Below are 24,967 nucleotides of genomic sequence, written 5' to 3'. Positions count from 1 at the left end.
TAAAACATTTTATTTGTAATTTTATAAACCATTCTTAGTTATATTCTGTGAAATTCTCTAAAACTTTAAAGTGTCTTATTTGAAAAGAGACAGTTACAGCTCTAAGAAATGGTATTTTAAATACCAATACTAAATTAAATGTATTATGTTTTTTGCATGTTATAGTATGCTATTTTTAATGTCATGCCATTTTCTTTGCAATGTATAATCCAGTGTTGAATAATCTTTAGAATTCTAAGATTTTAGCATGCTTTTCCTACTTGAGTTTGTACTTCCCATTGCCTTAGCCTCAAAGTGAACAAAATTACTTGTTTCAGAGTTTATCAGCCGTAATAGCCACGTGGAGCCACAAGTAGCCTGAAAAATGTGATCTCATAAATGCCTAGGAAGGACAGGAGAATCTGCCATTGAGGAGTACTAGTAATGACTTCTGTACGCCTCTTCTAGATTTTATACCTAAACACAAGGAGTGCTTTATTGTACATTTATTTGCCCACGTGCCTATCAAAGTGGCTAACTCATAACAGATCCTCAATAAATGTGTTTTTGAAATACGGGCAATGTCAAAGAGTAGACAGCTACCGAAACTTATAGCAAATACACATTTCAAAGGCCCAGAAATGGATGCCAAAAATTAAAATATAATGATGTTACAACAAGAGTTATAAGATTACCAGTAATGATAATGAACTCTCAGGGAGACATAGCTATAAACTCATTTAACTTTCACAACAAATCTGTGAGATAACTCTTTTATCCTTGTCTCAGAGATGAGCAAAACCGAGGCACAATGAGGTTAAATAAATTGCCCAAAGTCACAGAGCTAATGAGAGTAGGTTCAGAATTTGTACATGTTCCTCAATGACCTTTCCCCTTCTTTCTCCCATTATCCCCCTTTCCCCTCCCCTCTGGTTACTGTCAGTTTGCTCTTTATCTTAATGTCTCTGGTTATATTTTGCTTGCTTGTTACCTGTACTTAAATAACAATAAAAAATAATAAAGCGGGTTTAACATAAAAAAATTTTAAAAAATAAGAATAGATCTGGAATTTGAAGCCAGTTAGTTTGGTTCTAGACTTTGTGATTTCCACCCCCATGATGTTATAATGCTCGACTCCATAAGCAAATCAATCATGATGATGTATATAACAAGAATCTTTCCGCTCTATAAAATTTAAATTATTAATTTAAATTGTGGAATTATCAAGAATAAAAAATTCTGTCAGGAAAGAAGTACACAAAAGAATAGAAAATATGACAACCCACCTAGTTTATATCAAAACAAATCCCACAGCTGGGGTTCCTGGGTAAAAGGGTGTGCCACTAGTAAAAACCAGCTAGTAAAAATGAACACTATTGCTAATTAGATAATATTTCCTAAGAGGTTGTTCTTTTAGGAAGACAAGTTGTAATATTAATGGAGAAGATTCAATGTTGACCTTATATTTCTAAATTTTAACACTTCTATTTGCTATAAACAATACATTTATAAAGGGCTACTAGATGCCAAGCACTGTTAAATGTATTTTACAAATATGAATTTATTCAATTCTAATAGTTTCTTTTCTGAATTCTCATTTTGCTGATAAAAACGGAGGTAAAATAATTTGCCTGACGTCACAGGAAATTCCAGAGGCAGGATGCAGACTCAACAGCATGCATTAGCATCCGTGCTTTATAGTCTATGCTATTTAAATAAGAATCTTATGTATAACAATGAGTAAATTATCATAAGAAAATAAAAATGTTCAGTTCCCGGAGAAATCACTGAGAATTCTATAATGTGTTTCTTGAATACATAACACCATGTTTCTTTTCTGAATAGGTTTTTACTAGCTAGTTTACAGTCTATCATTAGAGGTCTCACCTTGCTCATTTTCTCCTATGTTGCATGACTGTGGCAAATGATTTGGATGCAAGGAGTTCATTCTGAAATGTAAGCATAATAATGTCGGTAACCAATTTTCTAACAATTCTCCTTAATCTGACTTAGCTAGTGAATACTTTAAAATGTAAGAAATAGAATGTTTGGGGTATAGGTCTTAGAGGCAGGCTAGAATATTTGGTACGCTGCTGCCTACTGTAGTAAAACAAAATAAACTGAACAAATAAACAGAATCTCATCCCTGTGAGGTAAAAACAGCCGGGGAAGACTGTTTGTTCCCTTTGCCATGGGAGGCTATGTAAATTTGTTTTAAGCATTATGACAGATGGGAAAAACTCATTTAAATTTCAAAGAACTTTTGCTTGCAAAGGAATCTTTAAGATAATTTTTATTCATATCTAAATAATAGAAGGCTCAAGATTAAGCATTGCAATTGTGGCTTACATTATAAAGGAAAACGCAATCTTGAGCACTTTACATCAGTTCCATTTCTTCATTTTTCTGAATCACCTTCTTCTTTGAACTATTATTCAAAAGATAGTGTTGCTTTTTGTCCTTTGTGGAATATCCTTCACGTTGGCTTAGGATGAAAAGTTGCCATTTCCTTTCATCTTTATTTTCAACATTCACTGCTCTCCTTAGGTGACTGGGTTTTGGATGACTCCCTTGTCCTGCAGGGAGCTGTGGGACTCCATCAGATCGGACCAGTCATCTGAGCCTAATTAAGGAAGTTTTAACTGTTCATTTTTATCGTAGACTTGGTAAAGTAAGGTGGTTACCTCTAAGTCATTTGAGATGAAGTGAATTTTTTAAAATGGAACATTACTAACAGTCACAAAGCACATCTCATATTCATATTACATACCAAATAAAAAGATAGAATGTGACCAATTTTCATGTAAGAATCCATTTATGCATACTGCCCTTGATTCTGTAGAGAGAGCATTACCATTTACAAAGTTATTGTTGGAATAGGATAAACCATTACATTTTGAACTCTTAAAAAGTGAATTGGGAAATAAAGAAAGAAAAAGTTCTAGACAATCCTGATTAGCCAGAGAAGAGTATTCAATATTCTTGAGACCATCTGGTTTTTCTACATCAGCTTTTCATTCATTACGTCATATACCATCACCATTGTAGTAGTAAGAACTATGGCTATGGTAAGCAGCAAGGAAATTCCCTGAAAGACACTCTGACCCCTCACAGAATCAGTAGGAGGCTGGAGAACCCAGACGGAGGAAAGGGCAAGAAGTGGAAAAGGCTAAGCACACAGACCCAAAGCCTCTTTTATTTAAGGATGATGCTCGCAGACAGCATCACCAACACAGGGTTCTCGGTAGTAAGTCTTCCTCTGGACTCTCTCTCCTACCATTGCTATAAAACATCTCTTACCTCTCCTAACACCTTTGTCTTATTTTCTCGAGACTCAACACCCTGGCGAGCTTAAGTCACTGGCCTGGCTTAACTGGTAGCCTGAGCCCCGGTGTTAGAGCCTAGAGCCTCATGGTCCCTGCCTCCCAGAAATATACTCACAGGGGGGAAATGGCCAGAAACAGACAGGGCCTCTAATGCTGTTAGTCAGAAGACAATGGCTTACATCGATCATCGTTGTCATATGCACAGGTAGTGCAATGTGGCAAAGAATGATCAGTTAACAAACAATTGGGGTTCCAATTCAAACTTGTTGTTCACCATCCTCATAATCCTGGCTAAAAAGCTGATACTCCGAGCTTTTGTTTTCTCAGAAGGATGGTTGGTGTCAAGTATAATCAGTGGGTCACCAGATCATTGTCTGAGCCACAAAGAGAAGATTGCAGTGCTTACCTCTGCTGTTGACACACTGAACGCTCATCAGCAGTGATATCCAGGCCATGCCTGTGGAACTGAGTCACTGTCATCTCCGCCGGAAGGTCACTTTGTCCACGTGGTAGCTGGTGGAAGAGACTGACTGGCTTTTTGCAGAGTGAACTTGGGCCAAGACGCTCCATAAGCATCCAACACGGCACGAGTTCTGAGCATCCACTTCACGGGGCCCCGTCGGTCCCTGGGTGCGTTGTCTCGGGACCCTCTGGAGATGGTGCCGAGGGAGATTTAGGAGATCATTCTTGTTGCCCCTAGATGGTAGTCCCCTTGAATTCGTGATAAAATCCTAGGCTTTAGTCCCTGAGATTGTGACCAGATTTGGAGATAAGGCCTTGGAAGAGGTGATTAAAGTAAAACGAGGCCTTCATCCAACCTGACTGGTGTCCTGTGAATAAATAACGAGACAGTGGGGCTGTGAGCACCCGGGACAACCATGTGAAGAAGCAGCCCAGGGCAGTCGTCTGCACGCCAGGGAGAGGCCGCAGCAGAAGTCAGCCCTGCGGCACCTTGGTCCTGGCGTTCAGTCTTCAGAACAGTGAGACGTACATTTCTGTTGTTGCAGCAGCCCAGTGTAGTATTTTGAGTGACAGCTCTAGGAAACAAATACAGTCTCGTGTTAGTTTTTTCTCCTGCCACAAAAACAAATGAACACACACTGAGAGACTTAAAGCAACACAGAATCATTTTCTTGTAGGTTTATAGGTTAGGTGTCCAAAATGGATCTCACCGGGCTGACATCAAGTGTCGGCAGAGCTGCACTCCTTTCTGGGTGCCCTAGGGTGGGACCCGTCCTTGCCTTCCCGGCTTCCAGAGGGCACCGCAGGCTTTGGCGGTCTCCTTCCTTCATTGCCAAGGCCAGCCACCTTGTATTGCCCTGGCCATTCTCCCATCATCACGTCCCCTTTCTGACTCTCTTTCGCTTTCCTCTTCTGCTTTTAAGGATCCTGATTGCTATAGTGGACTCACTCAGATATCCCAGAATGGTCTCCCTATTTTAATTTCAGGTGCCTTGATTTGTTTTAATTTAGCAACCTTAATTCCATGAGCAACTTTTATTCTTTTTTTTAAAGATTTTTATTTATTTATTTTTTTAGAGAGGGAAGGGAGGGAGATAGAGAGAGAGAGAGAAACATCAATGTGCGGTTGCTGGGGGTCATGGCCTGCAACTCAGGCATGTGCCCTGACTGGGAATCGAACACTTATTCTTCTTTGCCCTGTAACAGTACATTGTTCTGGGAGTTGGGATGTGGGTGCCTTCCTAGGGGAGAGCATCAGTCTGCTTTCCACAAGTTCTATCACTTGTGGGTTCTTTAAGGGCCCCATCACTCAAAAAGTAGTGGATTTTTTTAATTGTTATAGTTCTAGAGCTGGGTAAGATATCAAAATCCTCATAATAAAGACAATTAGATTTCTGCCTACCAGACCCAGAACTTTTCTGCTTATATAGGTCAAGTGGCTTCTATACCTTCCCACAAAACAAATACTCATTTTATTTCTAGACAATTGACATTAGGAACTAACTCCCCTTCCTTTCACAATTCTCCTGCTGGGCTGCCTATTTGCTAAACCGAATTGGAAGCCAGAGGTCAAGGGAGCCATTGGTTTTAGTCTGAAAATGTTAGCCCGCTGGGGAAAATAGAAGGGTCAAAAGAGGTAAGGAGTGGACCTAGAGTAGTACACCGTCTCATTTACGAGCCTACCATCTGCCGGTTTGGAATCCATTACCAAGTTGCATTAAATTTGCCTTTTAATATCTCTGTCCACTTCTCCCCATTACCACCGACACCACCCAGGACCACGCTGCCGCCAGCTTCCCACCGCACTGGCTCATTAACACCCTAACTAGTCCACTTGCCCTCCGTCTAACTCCCCACCTCCAATTTATTCCCCATATTGCATTGCGAGCGATCATCTTTTAAAATCCAAATGTATCTCCTTAGTCCCACTTCAAAATAATTAATGTCTTGCTATTGCTCTTAAGATAAAGAAAAACTTCTCAATCCATCAGCCTCCTACTTAATTTGCTCAGTTCTGTGGAACCCTACTTGCCACATTCTGGGGTGGTTTGTTAATTCCTCCAGCCAGCCTGGCCTTCCTTTGGGCTTTGATGTCCTTCATGTTCTTGTCTTTGGGCATTTGGATGCTCTGTGTCCTCCATCCAGAATTTTCCCTTTTAGCAATTCAACTTCCACTCCTTCAGGTGGTTGCATGGCCTTTTCTGAGTTCCTGGCTAAGGAGGTACACCGTGTTGCTTTTCACCTCACTTCACGGCACCACCCCCTTGCTTTTACTCTCTCTCCCGTGCCCTCCAGGAGGCGCTAGGAACTACATTGCTCAGACTGCTTTCACTGTGTGGTTCCTGCTTAGAGTTTTTCAGGGAGTGGTGCTCTCAAAAAATGTAGACGGTGTCCTTGCTGCTGTGGCTCAGTGGGTTGGGCTCTGTCCCACAGAATGAAAGGTCGCTGGTTCGATTCCTGGTCGGGTCCATGCCTGGGTTGCAGGCCAGGTCCCTGGTTGAGGAGGGCCTGTGAGAGGCAGCTGGATTGAGTTCCTCTCTCACATCTATGTTTCTCTCCCTCCCTTACCCTCTCTCTAAAAAATAAATAAATGAAATCTTTAAAAAAGAAGAAAGAAATGTAGAAGGCAAAAGAAAAAGGGCCTTTTATTCTCTGAAAGCCATTGTAGGAAGATCAAACAACAGAAGACACATTTGAGCTTCAGAAGCATTCCTGGTAATTACCAGCAGTGGCTTCTGAAATTTTTAAGAGGGAAAATGGAGAGGTATAGATAAATAATCACATTGTTCACAGAACTGAAGAATCCACGTTGCAGAGTGGAAAGAATGTAGATTTAGTTCATGCTCTGTCACTGGCCAGCTGACCCTAAATAATACTTGAAGGGCCTTTACATTACTTCATTTTAAAATGAAGAGGATTTGCTATGAGAAGAAAAGCACAGGGAGCATGTGGAATCGCTATTAAGTAAATGATACCCACTTTGCTACAGTTCCCTTGGCTATGAGTCCTGTTCTCTTCCTGACCCCCTAGGCTGACATCCCGTAATGATTCCAGAAAACTTCTGGGTAAGAACTTACTTAATGAATTTGCTGAGACTTAAATGAACACTTTCAGCACTTTTAAGCTTATTTAAACTACATGGGTCTGTCACTTTAATTCTGCAGCCTCACTTCCCAAATCCAGGGCAATGTGCATTCATGTTTTTACAATATCACTTAAAAATGAGCTCACATTCCCTTTTTTAACTGGCATTTTTGTGTCTTTTTATTATGGCATGAATTGCAGAGAAAGGGTAAATTGTTAATGTTGCTTTCGGGAGTCAGCTGAGCTGGTAAGGAAATCAGTCACTAGTATTTTGGCCACACTACCCTTGTACTTCCCCAACTGGCCAAGGAGCACAACTTTTAGGGCTTGGGATACATTTTCCTGCCCTTTAGCAAAACTTGTAATTTCGTGTTGAAAGACAGAAATGATGTATCAGGTAAGAGGAACTGAGATAAACGGGCATTAGGGTGAGGTTTTTGATAATCTGGTTAGAAGTTGGGTTGTATTTAATGTTTGTTGCAGCTGTCAGAGGCTGGCTTTTGTTTTCTAGTGTCCTTGTTTTCGTCTTGTCTGTTATCATTTGGGTTTCCCTACACATTTCCTTTAACAAGGAACCTTGCAACTCTGTCAGCTCTGCTGTTGTCATACGGCAGCCCTGTTGATGGGGTGGTCACTTATGGGGAAGGGGATGTGTTCTATAATTTTAGGGTTAAGACCCAGTCTTTTAGTGAGCCTGAGTCCCTGGGCTGTGACTGTCATGGGTGTTTCCTAGCCCCACCTTTCCCCTCTCCCCACTAAGGAATACAGGAATGAAGCTGGCGTTGGGTAATTGCTCTTCAGCTGCCTCCGTGAGATGGGTCTATTCACTGGGGGGAAGCCTTTGATGTGGAGAATGCTCTGGTTGTGTCTGAAAACTGTTCCTTTTCTTTCTTCTTTGTATGTATCTGAACAGTTTCTAAACAACATATATTGACGAGACTATCATTTTCCTGTTGTATATTCTTGCCACCCTTATCAAATGTTAATTGAACATGAAGGTGTGGGTTTATTTCTTGCTATTCTGTTCTATTGGTCTACATATTTGTTTTCATGCCAGTTCCATGCTGGTTTGATTACTGTGACCTTGTAGTATAGTTTGATATTAGGTAGCATGATGCCTCCAGCTTTGTTTTTTTTTTTTTTTCTCAAGCTTGCTGAGGCTATTTGGGGTCTTTTGTAGTTCCATATATGTTTTTGGAGTATTTGTTCTAGTTCTGTGAAATGAGCCATGTATATTTTGATAGGAATTGTACTGACTTTGTAGATTGTTTTGGGTATTGTGGACATTTTAATTATGTAAATTCTTCCTATGCATGAACATGGTATATGTTTCCTTCTATTTGTATCTTCCTCAATTCATTTCTTCAGTGTCTTATAATTTTCTGAGTACAGATCTTTTAACTACTCGGTTGAATTTATCCCTCTGTACCTTTTTTGATGCAATTGTAAATGGGATTATTTTCTTAGTTTCTCTTTCTGATAGTTCATTATTGATGTGTAAAAATGCTACCTATTTCTGAATATTAATTTTGTATTGTGCTACTTTCCGTACAATTCTGTACAATTTTGTATTGTACGGAATTCATTGATCAGTTCTAGCAGTTTTTTTTTGCTGGAGTCTTTAGGATTTTCTATATACATTATCATGTCATCTGCAAATATTACAGTTTTACTTCTTGCATTTCAATTTGGAAGCTTTCTATTTCTTTTTCTTGTCTGATTGCTGTGGCTAGGACTTCTAGTACTATACTGAACAAGAATGGTGAAAGTGGACATTGCTGTCTTGTTCCTGATGTTAAGGTAAACAATTTTAGTTTTCGTCCATTGAGTATTATGTTGGCCATGGGTTTGTTGTATATAGCCTTAAGTATGTTGAGGTATGTTCCTTCTATTCCTACTTTGCTGAGAGTTTTTATCCTAAAATAGTGTACACCATACAGAAGATGAAGCTCAAAATGGCTTAAAGACTTAAATGTGAAACTTAAAACCAAAAAAAGTCATAGAAGAAAATATAAGCAGTAAAGTCTTGATATTTCTTGCAGTAATATTTTTTAGATATATCTCCTCAGGAAGGAAAACAAATGAAAAAATAAACAAATGGGACTACATCAAACTAAAAAGGTTTCACGCTGCAAAGGAAACCATCAACAAATGAAAAGAAAACCAAATGGGAGAACATATTTGCCAATGATATATCTGATAAGGGGTTAATATCCAAAATTTATAAAGAACTCAAACAACTCAACACCAAAAAAAAATCCAATTTAAAAATGGGCAAAGGACTTGAATTTCCATTTCTCCAAAGGACATATAGCTGGCCAATAGACACATGAAAGGATGCGGAATGTCACTAATCATCACAGAAATGCACATTAAAATCACAATAGGAGATCACCTCACACCCGTCAGATGGCTATCATCACGAAATCCACAAATGGCAAGTGCTGGCGAGGGTGTGGAGAACAGGAAGCCCTCCTGCACTGTTGGTGGGAGTGCAGGTGGGTGCAGCGACTGTGGAAAGTGGTATGGAGCTACCTCAAACAATTAAAAATGGAACTGCCTTATGACCCAGTGATTCCCCTTCTGGGAATATATCCAAAGAAACCTGAATACTGATTCAAAAGATATATGTACCCCTATGTTCCCTGCAGTGTTATTTACAATACCCAAGATTTGGAAGTAACCCAAGTGCCCACCAGTAGACAAGTGGATAAAAAAGCTGGGGTAAATTTATATGATGGGATACTACTCGGCCATGCAACAGGAGGCAATCTTACCTTTTGTGACAGCATGGACAGACCTAGAGGGCATTATGCTAAGTGAAATTAGCCAGTCCCAGAAAGACAAATACCATCTGATTTCACTCATATGTGGAATCGAATAAATACAATAAACAAAATAGAACCAGACTCACTGACCCAGAGAACAGACGGACAATTGTCAGAGGGGAGGGGGGCTATCTAAAATGGGTAAAGGGATTAAGCAAAAAAACCCCAAACCCAAAACCAAAACACAGCCTCACAGACACAGGCAAAATATGGTGACTGCCAGAGGGAAAGGGGTGGGGAGGGAGAGGAGGGTAAAAGGGGGATAAATGGTGATGGAGGGAGACTAGACTTTTGGTGGTGAACACACAGTACCATATACAGAGGATATAGAATTGTACACCTGAAGTCTATATAATTTTATTAACCAAGGTAGCCCTAATAAATTAAAAATGGTTACTTTTCCCCTCCCAGAGGCACCTAATGATATGTTTCTGGCTCTTCATTGTCAGAACCTGGTGAGATTTCTGGTGATAGGACCCAGGAAAATGTGGGGGTTTCCCTAAGATTTCAGCCTTTCAGAGTCCCCCACTTCTCGCACTAATCCTCACCCAGCTCCCAGCCACTCAGCAAAATGGCCCCTTGAGTGTTTTCATGCATTTGTGCTCCCGTCCACGCCTTCTGCTCCTGGCAAGCCGGCCTCGGCAGCGGTCTCTGCAGTCACCTCTCTGCAGCTGGGGTGGCTGTTTGCCTTGCGATCTCGGCTCTCTGATGGCTCCAGGAGAAGTCATTCATTTTCAGTTTGTTTGGCTAACGTTTCCTGTTGTAGGCACATCAGTGGTGACTTCCGAGCTCTTTAGATGCTGGGCCTGGGACTAGAAGTCATTTGTGTGCTTTCTTTTAAAAACTGGTAATCTGCCCTGGCTGGCGTAGCTCAGTGGATTGAGCGTGGGCTGCAAACCAAAGTGTCTCAGGTTCGATTCCCAGTCAGGGCACATGCCTGGGTTGCAGGCCCCAGCCCCCAGCAACTGCACATTGATGTTTCTCTCTCTTCCTCTTTCTCCCTCCCTTCCCTCTCTAAAAATAAGTAAATAAAATCTTTAAAAAATAAGAATTACTTTCTGTTCCTAATCAATTAAAAAAACCTGATAATCTGATCAAGTGCATTGATTCTCAAAGAAAAAGATGGATATTGGTCCTTCCACTCTACTAAGTGCTGATATTTTATTATAACTTTATATTGACATAAACATAAATTTAAATCTAAATTCCATAGGACTATAGTTTTTAACCAACTATTGAGGTGTAATGTGTGTGTAAAGTAAATTTTAAAATCCTGTAAAAATAATAAAATGTGAATCAATAACATCAGTTTAAGATTTTGTAGGTGAGCCAAAACATTTTTGATAGGCTTAGTAGAAGGAGGATACTGCTAAGTTCTGATACTATACTTGGTATGTCTGTGTATTTTAACTTGAATAATACTTGTGTAGGAAACTTCTGTTCCCTTATGGTTATATAGAATGTTACTGATAACATCAAGATTTTTCCTTTTCTATTTATAATCATCAAACAAAAACTTTTCTAAGCTGCAATTTTTTAATATCAATTTTAATCAGGTATGATTTGATAGTTATATAAATGTATTATATTCACATAGAGATGCATCTAGTGCAACATTATTAAAATATATTTAAGTCACTTTCTAATTATTGCTTTGAGTTCAGGATGTAAAAAGTATCATCTTGGTCAGTTTTTCACATAAAAGTGTGGTATCACTTACCTTATAACTAATGGCCTGTTGCAATTGTAGATACAAAAGTATCTCTTAATGAGCATAAGATACATGTTGCTTTGGGTTCAACGTGTCTGCTTTCACCACAGTGAGCCCTCAGGCACTCGAGTCATTTCTTCCAGCCCATTTCTCTCTGACTGTAAACCTTCCCTGGAACGCTGGGAAGGAGGTTATGCAGCCTGCACTCGAGACACACATGTCTGCGGGCAGCAGAAATGAAGTCGTGGGAATCCCTTGGCTGCGACTGATGGCAAAGCCACTGTCCGGGTGATCTGGAACCTGCCGACATTTGCAGAGGGTTTTCGATATGACATTTCTGATAGAGACCCCTGGTGATGTGACACATACTGATCTTAGATTGAGAAGAATGCACGTTGTTGCCAAGGTTGGAAATCCGACATTACTGAGTTTGAATACCAGCTCTGATGACTTATGACTCTATTCTTGGCCAGTTTGCTTAACTGAGGCCCTAAGCCTCAATTTCTTCATCGGGAAAATGACCCGGCAGAGTTGTTGTGAAATTAAATGAGACAGTGAATGTAAACTCTCAACTCCTTGGACATTCCCTCTGTTCTTCAATTAATCATTAGCCTGACTTGAATCTCTTTTCTGCCTGCTTCCCTGGTGAGGCATTTACATATAGTAAGACCTAATAGACAATATTGTATAATGCATTATGTATTATTTATACACACACAAAGACGGGGGCTTTCTTAATGCATAAGTAGATTTTTGAAGAATGTGGAAGTAAAGAGAGAAGTGGTTAGCGTTGTGAAAGTAAAGATGTATACACAACAATATTTCTCGTAGGCTAGAAATATAGCCTACTCTACAAAAATAAACCTCAGCAGGCTAGAATTTTGGAATGTTGTCTTTGTTTATTATTCCCAGTCTTGCTTTCCTTTTTTTTTAAAGATTTTTAAAAATATTTTTATTTATTTATTTTTAGAGAGGGAAGGGAGGGAGAAAGAGAGAGAGAAAGAAAAAAACATCAATGTGTGGTGGCTGGGGGCCGTGGCCTGCAACCCAGGCATGTGCCCTGACTGGGAATCGAACCTGTGACACTTGGGTTCGCAGACTACGCTCAATCCACTGAGCTACACCAGCCAGGACTGCAGTCTTGCTTTTCTAATCACATAGTGTTGACAGGGATATTCAACTTTTGATGTTTTTTTTTTAAACCCTACATTTTTTAAATACCCCCAAGGGAACCTATTTTATAAGAAATATATGTAAGAGAGGATGTACCTATATACAAACCATTATAAACAGAATAGAGCAAGTTCTGATGTTAGCCTAAGTTCCTTGTCACTAAGAAAGTGGCGATGCACTTAGTGTGGTGAAGGAACAGCCCGATAACCTTCCAGCACCTGCCCAGCTCCACCGCTACCACAGTGACCCCACTTCTGGCCTGAAATGACCTGGCTAGAACTCTCCCTGCTCATTTCCATGTCCCTGCTGCTATTACTAATGAAACCGACATAATTTCATTAAGCAATGTCACCCCAATACATTTAATTTTTTTAAAAAGGAAGAAGATGAAAGTGTATGGAACTTGAAGTCAAGTGCTTGGATTTGAATTCTGGCCCAACAATTTGCCAGGGCAAACCGTTTAACCTCTGAGTCTCAGTTTCCTCATTAGTGAAGTGAGGGCACTAATAGTTCCTGTCTCAAAACTTATTGTAAGAATAAATGAGAAACTACAGGCAACCTTACCTTGTGTGTCATGGGAGTTCAGCAAGTATTTTTTAAAAGAATCTACCATGAAAGTGCCATGCGGATTTGGGAAAAAAATGGAAACAGAGGCATGGATACATGGAACAGACTGACAGCTATGGGGGGGAGGGGAGCTGGGGAACCAGATGAGAAAAAGTGAAGGGATCAGGCAAAAAAAACATACATGCATAACCCATGACAGAAAGAGACTTTGCCTGGAGCGATGGGTGCACGATAAGTGTGCAGATGATGTTTTATTGAATTGCACATTTAAAACCTGTATGGTTTTGCAGACCAATGTCGATTAAAAAGGGACAATTGAAATAGTATCTAACCCCCCCCCCCAAAAAAAAAAGAAAAGAGAGGCTGTGTAATACTGTTACTTTCTCCCTCGAGCACAGCACACTGTCCCTGCCTTCTCTCTCCCGGGCGTACTGTCTTCTGAGAGTGTTCTCTGGCGCCCAAGGGCATGGCAAGGTTATTTTGGCCCTTTATAGTAGAAAATATGATCTCTCTCTGTTTAGAGCACCCATGGAATGTAAACTAACACCTTCCCCCCAGACGAGTTAGATCTAAAACTTAGCTCATCCATGCAATATATACCTCTCATGTTTGTTGTGCTGGAACTTACTGAACGTGGTCATACAAAGGAGATGAAAAGGTTAAACCCTGACGGGATGGTGGAAGGTGAAAGCCATCTCTTTCCTCTGACTCCCTGCCTGAGACGCCTTTTCCCCACTCTGCTTCCGAGGACATAAACAATTGGTTGGGGGCTCCCAAGGCAGCAGTAGATAATGCTAGCATCAGTGTACACAGAGCTGAAGTAAGCATTATTATTAGATTATTGCTTTTACTTAGTGAGTATCTGTGTCCTTTTCTTATATGTTTTGCCTTTGAAACAAGAGATAAGTGATAAGGAGAAAAATTACTTACTCGTGGAATCATCCCTCAAACTTGCCCAGCATGAAAGAGGATATAATGAGAATCAATAGAAGATAATGAGTTTAGTGGAAGATAATGGTGCGAACTGGGAGAAGGCATAGATACCGCACGAAGGGAGAATCACTCTGCCTGTTATGGCAACCCTTGTTTCTTTTGCATCCACTTCTCTTTTTCTTTTGTACTGTCCGAGATAGGAAGAGGAATGGGTTATCTGACTAATTTAGATTTTGCAAACTTGTGCTTGGGTGAAAGTACTATTGAAATACAATGTGAAGGAAGATTTTCAACACTCCATGTGTCATTTCCTTTTTTCATGAATCAAATACTGAAATACTATGTGATAAAGATTTTACATTTCAATTGTGAAGAGTGGGAAGTGGATAAACCAGTTCAGCTGTCTTTGGGACAGACGGTAAAGTAATTTATTTTAATGTTTTTTCCAAAAGTGCTTCTACTAATTGTATGTATCTAATCTGTGTCTGGGTGTGTGTGTGTGTGTGTGAGATACATATGTATATATCGGTGTATATACACAACATCAATAGTTTATGGTAGAATTTTTTATCCTATTACTAATAATTTGATTTGATGGTTTCAGTGGTAAAGAGATAGAAATTTTTCTTAGGTTTTCCATGAATAAAAATGTATGTGTATGCATAGATATATGAAATATACTAAATACTTTGTAGGTTAAACTGGTAAGAAACTTTTAGCATATAACTGTGATAATTTTATTGAAAAATATTGGCTTTATTCAAAATACAATTAAACATTCAATTAGTCACATTTCCTTAATCTTCACATTATACTTTTGGCTTTAACTTAATACCTTTTATTACCTTTGCATGCTCATATAGGAACTATTATTTGTGTTCCAATATATGCATTCACTGGACTAGTTGTAGGGAAATATGCAGTCAAATTACTGTCTTCAGGAAGTTCATAATTTAAGACAAATATATAACTTGAGCACCTTAATATGATATAATATATTAACATATAATTTGAGTACTTTAACTAGTACAAAAGTGTGCAGATAACTACTATGGGGATATAAGAGAGGCTAAAAGAGAGAAAGGACCATTAAAAAATATTCATGGATTTGTTAGAATTTAGCTTTGTCTTGGAGAATGGCTAAGATTTACACAGTAGAAACCGGGGGTTAGAATTGTCACTGGCCATGTGAGAATAGTGTTAGAAAAGTTACAGAGCTGAGATTACAAGTGCTTTATGCAATAGTTAGCAGCTGATATTCTGTAAGTATACAGCCTACCTACAAATCTAAGCTTCTCCACTCCCTAGGTGTATAACTTTAACTAGTTATTTAAACCTTTTAGGTCTCAGTTTCCTTGCCTTATAAAATGGCAACAATACTGCTGTATACCTTAGGGAGATGCTGTGAGGATACAATTGGAAACATTCAGATAAAAAGAAATCAATATTTTATCCTTGGCTGGTGTGGCTTAGTGGACTGAATGCCGACCTGCAAACCCAAGTCGCTGGTTTGATCCCCAGTCAGGGCACATGCCTGGGTTGTGGGCCAGGTCCCCAGTAGGGGGCACGTGAGAGGCAACCGCACATTAATATTTCTCTCCCTTTTTCTCCCTCCTTTCCCCTCTCTCTAATAATAAATAAATAAAATCTTTAAAAAGAGAAATTTGTATGTTAAAATAAAGATGATTCGTTTATTGATGGTTGTCTGTGTACCAATTTATAAAAATTACTTTAAATCCTCATAATTATTTAAATTGAAATTGTAATCAAGTTTTACACATACATAGAAACTGCAATCAAGTAAATTAAAATATTTGTCGAAGGTCATGTAGTTCGGAAATGAAACCTAGACTTCAGATGCAAACTGGCGCTCTCTCTCCTTCACTGCAGGGAGGAGCACGGGCGGTGCCGGGCACAGCACAGCTGTTTCCGCTTCTTACCTTGATCCCGTTTATGGACACATTTCTTAACTGGAGAGCTATTTTTTTCACAAATATATAATTATTTTTATTTTGTAACATTTTTAACTGTTCATTCAAAATTAAAGTTTTTTCACTACAAAGTTATTATTTACCCCAAATATTAAAGATAAAGTTAACCATAAGAGTTTGTTGACAAATCTGAATAGAGAATAGTCTTGGAAGAAAGACTGTGCATAAATTATATGTAGTGTATAAAAAGGGTTTATTTATGTAAAGATCCCCTGGGTATGTATGAGCAATTGATATGAATAAAAAAAGCCAAGAAGAAAAATACATAATTGTGTGGAAGTATGCCTTCAAGACTAATAACAGAAAATGCAAATAAATAAAAGCTACCTTGGGATATTAACTTTTATCAAAATCAAAATGATTCTAAAATAAATATCATTACTAAATAGTGGTGCATTTGCTTTAAAACTGCCACACTCACTTTCTAGGAGAATCATAAATTTTTTATCACCTTTATAAAGAGCAGTTAGGCAGGAGATGCCAAGAAGTTCAAAACAGTTTTTCTGTTTACTGATAGGTTGATAGTTTGATTATAGTCAATGCATGGTGAGTTATCCTAAAATAATATTTCCAAAAAAGACAGAGAAATTATGAAAATATTTACATTATCTGTATTAGTAAATATTGTCCTTCAAAGAAAAGAGGAAAATTTTAAAAAGCAGAATTACATTATAGAAAAATGGCTACATGAGTAACATTCATATATTTGATGAGTTACTATGTAACCCATAATTTCAAATTAAAAAATAATTTGAAGTATAAAAATATGAATAAGATCTTGAAAATTTAGAAAACCAAATGATAATGCCACTATGAATCAACAAAGTAACATATGTATGTAGGCACAAAGGCTCAAATTGCATATAAATAATCAAAGTGTTTTTTCTTACATCAGAGCAAAGGACGATAGAAACTTTGACCCAGTTTATCTCTAATGTTGTTGTAATGTTCTTATAATAAAGAAAACAGGAAAGCCGTGGCAGTTGTGTTTCCAAACAAGATAACATTGGAATTCTTTCATATGATTTTCCCGCGTAGCTTCTGGAAACTTTTCACCCACTTTATTAAAAGCTGATATGGCAGAGATTTGTTTCACTTCTCACGAGAACATCCTTTTGACAGATTACACAAACCCAGAAGATTTCACAGTTCTTTGTCAGTGCATTGACATTGGGTTGAAATTGTAACTTTATGTGAAGGTACCTTTTCTCTTAACTTTGGAAAAGACATTTAAAGACATTTGGATTGTGTAAATGGTTCACTAGCTCCTAACAAAAGTTTATGTATGGATGTTCTTTAAAATTGTTTAAAAATTGCAACAATAATGCAAGTAGAGAACTAAAATAATTTGGTAAGTCCAGTTGAATGCCTTTGAGGTAAAATGGGAAATTTGGGGGTGAAATTTTTGTTTCCTATTTCCACACAATTCAGAGAAAACCTTTCTGTTTTCCACTGTGTAAAAGAACTTTTATACTTTCCACATTAGTTAAATACAGACTTTTCTTGAGGCATAACCCCATATATGAAACCTAGTCATCTTGCAAAAAATGTTGTCTTTCATTTATTTGTGAAATTTCTTATAATTTATTTATGTATTTGATGGGTACCTACCAAGTGCCAAGAACTTCCTGGTCACTGGACAAAAGAGATAAAACTCTTGAATCATGGATCTAACTCGGGTAAAAGTAGGCAGACAATAGACATGATGAATTAAAAAACAAGAATTTCAAGTGCATGGATAGTGACATGTTTTTTTGAAAAGAAAACTTAAGCCAGGAAGGGCTTGAGGAAGTGAAAGAGCTATGTTGTAATTTTACATCTGAGGCTCAGGAAATGTCCATGCAAGAGAGTGAGGTTTGAATCAGGACCAGCGTGAGATGGGTAGGTGTCCACATGGTTTGAGCAATGGAGTGGTGTGATCTGACTTGCTTGGTGAGAGGAACACCCGAGGGGTACATGGAGAATAAATAATTAGATAAAATAGAAAGAGTAGGAGTGAAGTGGGGGGCCAGCTGATAAAGATGGCGGGGCACCAGCCAGGATGGTCGTAGGGAGGGTGACATTGATTGGTTGTGGCATATGAGACGAGGAAGGCCCCCAGCTTTGGGCCACTAAAAACTCCAAGTAGTGACGTAATTGCATGTACAGGTCTGGCATTAAGAGGAGAGATCTGGACAGCAGATACTGATGCAGGAGTCTTCAACCAGCCTTATAGTTTGTATTTAAAGTGAAGATGCTGGTGAGAACACCAAAGTGAATGAATAAAAATAGAAAGAGGGCAAAAACTGAGACCTGGAACAATCCAATGTTAATAAGTTGGAAGATGAGGAGAAATAAGCAGGGAAAAATTAAACTCCCCTGAATGGACTGTCTAGGGTAATCTTCAGTATCTGTCCTCAATAGAAAGGCATGAGCATAACCAGATTTCTGCTATACACTCAAGGCCCATCATGTTTATACACTTACTGTTTCTTTTTTATCCTTTTTTAAAAATATTTTATTTATTTATTTTTAGGGAGAGGGGAAGGGAGGGAGAAAGAGAGGGAGAGAAACATCAATGTGTGGTTGCCTCTCATGTGCCCCCAACTGGGGACCTAGCTTAAAACCCAGGCATGTGCCCTGACTGGGAATTGAACAGGTGACACTTTGGTTCACAAGGTGGCACCCAATCCACTGAGCCACAGCAGCCAGGGCACATTTACTGTTTCTTGAGCTCTCAAGAACCTGCTTCTGTCTCTACCATAAGACAAAACAGCTCCAATTCCATGTAGAGGTTATGGATAGGCTTGCATGCCTTGAAAATCTTTTTTGTCTGCCATGGCTCCGACTCGTTTTTCTACATTAGTGTCAGAGGCTCTTCTCTACTTTAAATACTGATTCTTCTTCCTTTCCTTGCCCATTTAATATGGTTATTTTCAAATTTATGTCTTCCATATTATCTTCCTGAAAAATATTTTGTTTGATGTTTTTCTCCTATTCTTTGTTAAAGTGCTATATTTTGATGCTTGTTCATCAATTTTTTTCCTTTCCTTTTCTTTTTTAATGCCTCTGGAATTCCCCCCTTTAATTGCCAACTCTCCATTGATACTACCCATGATGCCGAGCTGGGGTAGAGAAAAAATGAGCTGAAGCCAAGAAATTGGAATAGAGTGGAAGGAATGGCTCTGAGGAAGTCAGAAGTTGCTGTGCAATCAGATAAGGGTCTCATGGGTGAGGATGAACTAGAGTAAAGCCCTGACCTCTGGCTGTGGTGACCATGCTTTGCCGGTATCTCTATATTACCTTTGCACCTGACTGGACCATATGTGTCTCACTGGCCAAAGAGCAGGAATAAATGATTATAATAAACAGATGACATAGATTATATGCCAATACCCAAAAACCTAAAAACAGAAAAATTAGGTTGATTTAGAAAATGTACCATTGCAGCTAGTTGTATTATTTAAAAAACCCACAAAACAATTCTAAGCTGGATGAAAAATGGCATCCGAGCTGGAAATATATATATCACTGGTGATAATTTATAGGTTTTTGTCTCCCACATTAGAGCATAAGCTCTTCTGTGGTTCTATTCTCTATTCATTGATCTTGGGATTCTTGTGACTTGCACAGCGCTTGATGTAAAGGTATGTAATAGGAATTTGCTGAACTGGCCTGAAAAATATTCTAATACTTACCTTTTTATTTCATGATGTGGCCTCTGGCATTCTAGAGCCATCTAAAAAGGAAGGGAGGGAGGGAGGAAGGAAGGAAAGAATTCTTTGTTTCTACCAAGAAAAGTCCTTTAAGCTAAGAAGGCCCTGTGGGTTCTAAGGTGCAAATTTATTGAAAGATACATGTGGAGCTTCTGAGAGCATATATGACTAAAAATAACACTCACTTTGATTTATTGAGGCCAAAGTTAGACCACTGTATTATAATCCTGGATTTGCTATTTTCTTTTCTCCTTAAAATAATAAGTCATTTAAGTTTTCTATAAGAAGTATTTATATCAGCTTTAACAAAAGTTTATAGTGTATATATATTTGAAGGGCTAAATGTGCAGGCAGTGATCTGAGAAATATCCCAAAAAACAATTTGAGGAATCTGTATTGCTGAAGCACATGGAAAATCCCCATTTTTCCATGTTAACTAACAGTCGAATTGCTTGAGGCAAATATTGCAGAGAGAGTTCCTAACTCTCCATCCACACTGGGGATATATGTTGAAGAGTGGTTCTCAAAAAGGAATGGGTGTTTGGAAATGTGTAGGGATGAAGTTCCTGGACTTTTTGCAGGCAGGAAGCAATGGTGTAATGGTTAAGAGACATTATTGACATGTAGTGGGTGCAGCCGAGGGTAATAAACATGCTGTACAACGAAGACAGTCCTTTGCTAAAAAGAATTGTCCCAACCAAAATGCTAGTCATGTTATCCTGAGGACTCCACTGGGGCATGCCCCCGCTAGTTGCCAGGTGACCTGACGAAAGGAAAATGAACGCTGATTTAGAACAGGTTAGAGTGAGTGGCAGTGTCTCAATGGTGTCACATAGTCACCAGCCCCAACACTTGGTTCATGTTCAAGGAAGCTATGAAAAGAATGAGGGTAGAATAGGGGGGAAAAAAGTCTGAATAAAGGACAAAATTTACTTACCAAGAAATTCTCTATCAGAAAAGCACACCATTTTGGTCCTCCTGTCTCAAAATATCCATTTTGTTTAAAAAATAAAACCAAAACCAAAATAATATATGAGACTAATACCATATAAAACACAAATCAGTTCATTCAACAAATATTTTAAAGTATCTTTTACATTCCAGGTTGCTTTATGCTCTAGTAATAAATATTTAACAAAATAAAATATGGTCCCTCCTTTTATGTACCTTAGAGTCTGGAGAGATTTATCAGACTCAAAAGGTTTCATCTTTTCTTTTAAGCTTTTATTTATTTATTTATTTATAGAGAAGGAAAGGGAAGGAGAAAGAGAGGGAAAGAAATATCAGTGTGTGGTTGCCCCTCACATGTCCCCAACTGGGGACATGGCCTGCAACCCAGGCACATACCCTGACTTGGAATTAAACCAGCGACCCTTTGGTTCATAGGCCCATGCTCAATCCACTGAGCTACACCAGCCAGGGCAAGGTTTCATCTTTTTTTACAACAATAATCCCATCTAGAAGATGGAGTAACATAACAGATGTTTACTTTGTATTTAAGTGAAAATGGAGTCACACTAACTCAAATATTAAGACCAAAGCCGTAGTCAAACACATTGAGAAGGGCCAGTCAGCAGCCTGAAAAAAGAGATTTCTAGTTATGTAGTAGATGTATCTGAATGCATGCTTTGTGAGCCCCTTTTTTATAAACTAAATTCAAAGTTAAAAAGCTTTGCCACATAGTCCTCAGTGCCTTGACTCATAGTTTTAAAAATCAATTTTGCTAAGCTTTATTGTGATCCCAGTTTATAAAGTAGGTTGTTCATTTGTTTTGCTTGGCCAGTGAAACTGTCATCCAGTTCAAATAAGAGAGTGCATGAAAAGGGGGCAGGTGCCAGGGGACTCTGGGTCTGAATTATCCAAGTAAATTTCCTTGAATGATCAATTTCCAAGGTAATTTCTTGTACTTTGCCTCTACCTAAGAGAAGAATCTGTAGATTTTATACCTCCCCCCCCACTTCCTTCCTCTACCACAGCCAAATCATTTAAGAACACACTGTGGTCAAATCAACAGGATATAAGGAAACTAAGACCTATTCACAAATTGATGCATGAACAAAGATGGTCACTGCAATACAAAGAATCTCCTTGATAATGTATTTTTTAAAAAACATATATCGGCTGGTGTCCAGGTATTGCAAATACCCCTGCCCAAACGGTTGCATGTGAATGATGGGCTTCATTTCCTGGACAAGCTATGAATTCCCTGCTCTGGAGCTTCCAGTACTCTCGCTTCAACGTGGCTGGCCGTGCTCAATCTGTAACTCAGCATTAAAGAAAACAAGAAATGATGAGAAGATGTTGGTGTTATTCTGAGTTTACCAATCAAATGAACTGAATTGTCCCCAAGATAGCATCACATCATTTCTTTTTTTGAAAAGATTTATTTATTTAGTTTCAGAGAGGGAAGAGAGGGAGAAAGAGAGAGAGAGAGAGAAACATCAATGTGCGGTTGCTGAGGGCCATGGCCTGCAACCCAGGTATGAGCCCTACTGGGAACCGAACCTGTGATGCTTTGGTTCGCAGCCCAGGCTCAGTCCACTGAGCTGTGCCAGCCAGGGCCACATCACATCATTTCTTTTCATGGAAAATGTTCCTCTGCTGTGAGTGCCCACATAGGAAGCTGCAGCATTTCTAGAGAACTTGGTGGAATTGCACATTCTTGGTTCTCCCGTCCCAAACACTGAAAATCCTGGGGATTAAAGCCCATCAATCGATCTTTTAATCAAGGCTCTCAAATGATTCTGATGCATCTTAAAGAGATACAGGCATCCATTTTGTCATAAAATATAGATTGTGCCTAAAAAGCTGCAAGGACATAGTTGTGATGCTGCCAATGTATAATGAGGAGTCATGAGAAATAAATAAATACATACAAGTGAGAAAGGGAAAAGAAAACTAAGTTTGTCCCGTGATTCCTAATCTGGTGACTAGATTTTATCTCCCCCGAGTGACAAACAGATGCCTTGGCAAGATAGAAACTGGCCCACGAAGATCTGATAAAAGACCACAGGAAATATTTGCTTCCAATTTTGCACAACTCTCTGTTCTCAGGGAAATTATTTTTTCACTTCAGCTAAACAGTTGTTTCCTGACACTTGGAAAAATAGTTTTTATAGCTAAAAATGAAAAGCTATCTCTCACTCTCAAAAAACACATACATACCAACCGATACACATTTGTACTTGGGGAGAGAGATGAGTCATTTCTATGTAAGCCTGTCTTTTCCTGTTACAAGGAAAACTTACGGGTAGGTATTACTATAATATCTTAACATAGATAGTAGATATATACATTTAGTTAATTGTGTCCTGTGGTCAAATTAAATTTTAATTATAAAATTCATTTGGAAACATTGGACCAAAGGGTCCTAGCCGTTTTATGTGTAACTGATACATTTTTCCTTGTGTTTGGCAGAAATATGGCAAAGTGGAATACCCTTCTTGATGAACCGGAGGACAATGACAGATTTTCAGATTCCGTGAAGTTTGATGCTCGATCAATGACAACTTTGCTGCCTCCGAGTAAGTGGGAGGAGGGTGGGATGCCCAGGGGGGTTTCCCTTAGAGTTACTGACATGTAAAATTGCAGCCTTGAGACTTATCCGGAATGTGTATGAATGTTAAACTAATACTTACTGGATAAGTAGGCCTTTCTCTGTCTTGAGAGAGAATGCAACATAAGCTTAAATCGAAGTAAGGAAACTTTGTAATAGATTAAATTAGTCCACAACATTGGTTGAGTTCTCTGATTTCCCAGCCACTGGACTAGGTCCTGGAGATGACTATAAACCTGGCACCATGGATTAATCTTTGAAAATCATGGCTGGTAGGCGCTTGTACTAGTTTCTTAGGGCTGCCGTAACCAATGATCACAACCAGGTGGCTTAAAACAACAGACATTTATTCTCTCACACTTCCGAAGGCCGGAAGTCTGGGGTCGAGGAAGTCTGGGGTCAGCAAGGCCATATTCCATTTGAAGGCTCTCAGTGAAGAATTCTTTCTTGCCTCTTTCTAGCTTCTAGTGGCTCCTGGTAATGCTTGGCACTGCACCTTGTTTGCGACTCCATCTTCACACGGTCTTCTCCCCTGGTGTCTTCATGTCCTCCTCTAGGACATCAGTCAGTGGGTCAGGGCCCGTCCTAATCCAGTATGACCTCATTTTTAACTTGATTATCTCTGCAAAGACCCTCTTTCCAGATAAGTTCACATTCACAGATACCCAATGTTTTCAGCAATATCTTTGTGAGAAACACAATTCAGTACATAACAGTGCAGAAACAGGTGTTTGTACAGGTTACCACAAGTCCTCAGATTATAGTGTTTGGCTTTATCTGGGCAGGTTCTTTTAAGGTGTCGAAGACAGAGGTGCTTTAACTCTGCATAACCCCTTAAGTCTATTTTAGCAGGGGATGAGGGGGGGGGCAGGTAGGGAAGAAGTCAAAGAGATATTTCAGTCAGAGGAGGCAGCAAATGCAAAGTTATAGGATCTTACATGAATTCTTACATAGAAAAATCCTGAAATACAGACCACAACTCCAAGGCATGATGGATCTTGCACGCTGTGTTAGCAATAGAGGGGAGGACGTGGCACCAATGAGACAAGGAGAAAAGGTAGGAAAAGGTAACAATAAAGATTGTAAAGGTGGAGATGTTGAGAGATTGAGGAAGGAGAACAGAGTCATTGGGAATAGAAAAAAAAAGCAAAACACACATGCACAATTTTTGAGAACTTCCAAAAGGCAGCATTCAGAGGAGTTGTGATCGTAAATTGGAGATAAAGGGGGAGAGCACTCAGGGTTTCAGGGTTAGTCACCCTGGCAGGTGGAATAGCTCATCTCACTAGTATTGCACGTTATGCCTTTTCCATAGATCTTTCCTTATTTTTCCCTTTTCTTTCTTTTCTTTCGCTCTTAAAAAATTTCTGTCCTTTCCCCTCCATTTCCTTATAGACTATTATTAAACAATGTCTGAACTCTTGCTTTTAGTTTTGGAGTTTACTTGAGGGATTGTATTTTCACCCAGAATATATTCCCCTAATGAAACAGAAGAATACATGTGTTCGCACATGCTGGTATTAATATTAAAATTTATCAACTAATGCTCCAAAATGAGATGAGCACAGCATGTAGAGAATAGTCCATTTTCTGTGGATGCTTAGTGGATGGGTGAGTAAATCAAATGTCCACAGTGAGGGGTGCATAGGTTTGTTTGTGATT

At 38.9% G+C, this 24,967-nt stretch overlaps 1 protein-coding gene across 2 annotated transcripts in view; it reads left to right on the top strand.

Annotated features, from left to right (window-relative positions):
• Positions 1 to 14,301: 14,301 nt before the first annotated feature.
• Positions 14,302 to 24,967, top strand: part of MSR1 (macrophage scavenger receptor 1) — a 63,389-nt gene continuing 52,723 nt past the window's right edge. Inside the window, exons 1-2 of one of the 2 annotated variants that reach the window (XM_036011675.1) lie at positions 14,302 to 14,481; positions 23,167 to 23,273. In XM_036011675.1, the coding sequence (XP_035867568.1) occupies positions 23,171 to 23,273 (103 nt within the window). In that variant the 5' untranslated portion in view covers positions 14,302 to 14,481; positions 23,167 to 23,170. The remainder of the gene's footprint in view (positions 14,482 to 23,166; positions 23,274 to 24,967) is intronic. The other variant, XM_036011676.1, reaches the window with a different exon arrangement.

This window comes from Phyllostomus discolor, chromosome 11, assembly GCF_004126475.2.
Source record: "Phyllostomus discolor isolate MPI-MPIP mPhyDis1 chromosome 11, mPhyDis1.pri.v3, whole genome shotgun sequence".
NCBI lineage: Eukaryota > Metazoa > Chordata > Mammalia > Chiroptera > Phyllostomidae > Phyllostomus > Phyllostomus discolor.
The sequence above is the reverse complement of the archived record's forward strand: the minus strand, read 5'-3'. Positions and strand labels throughout refer to the sequence as shown.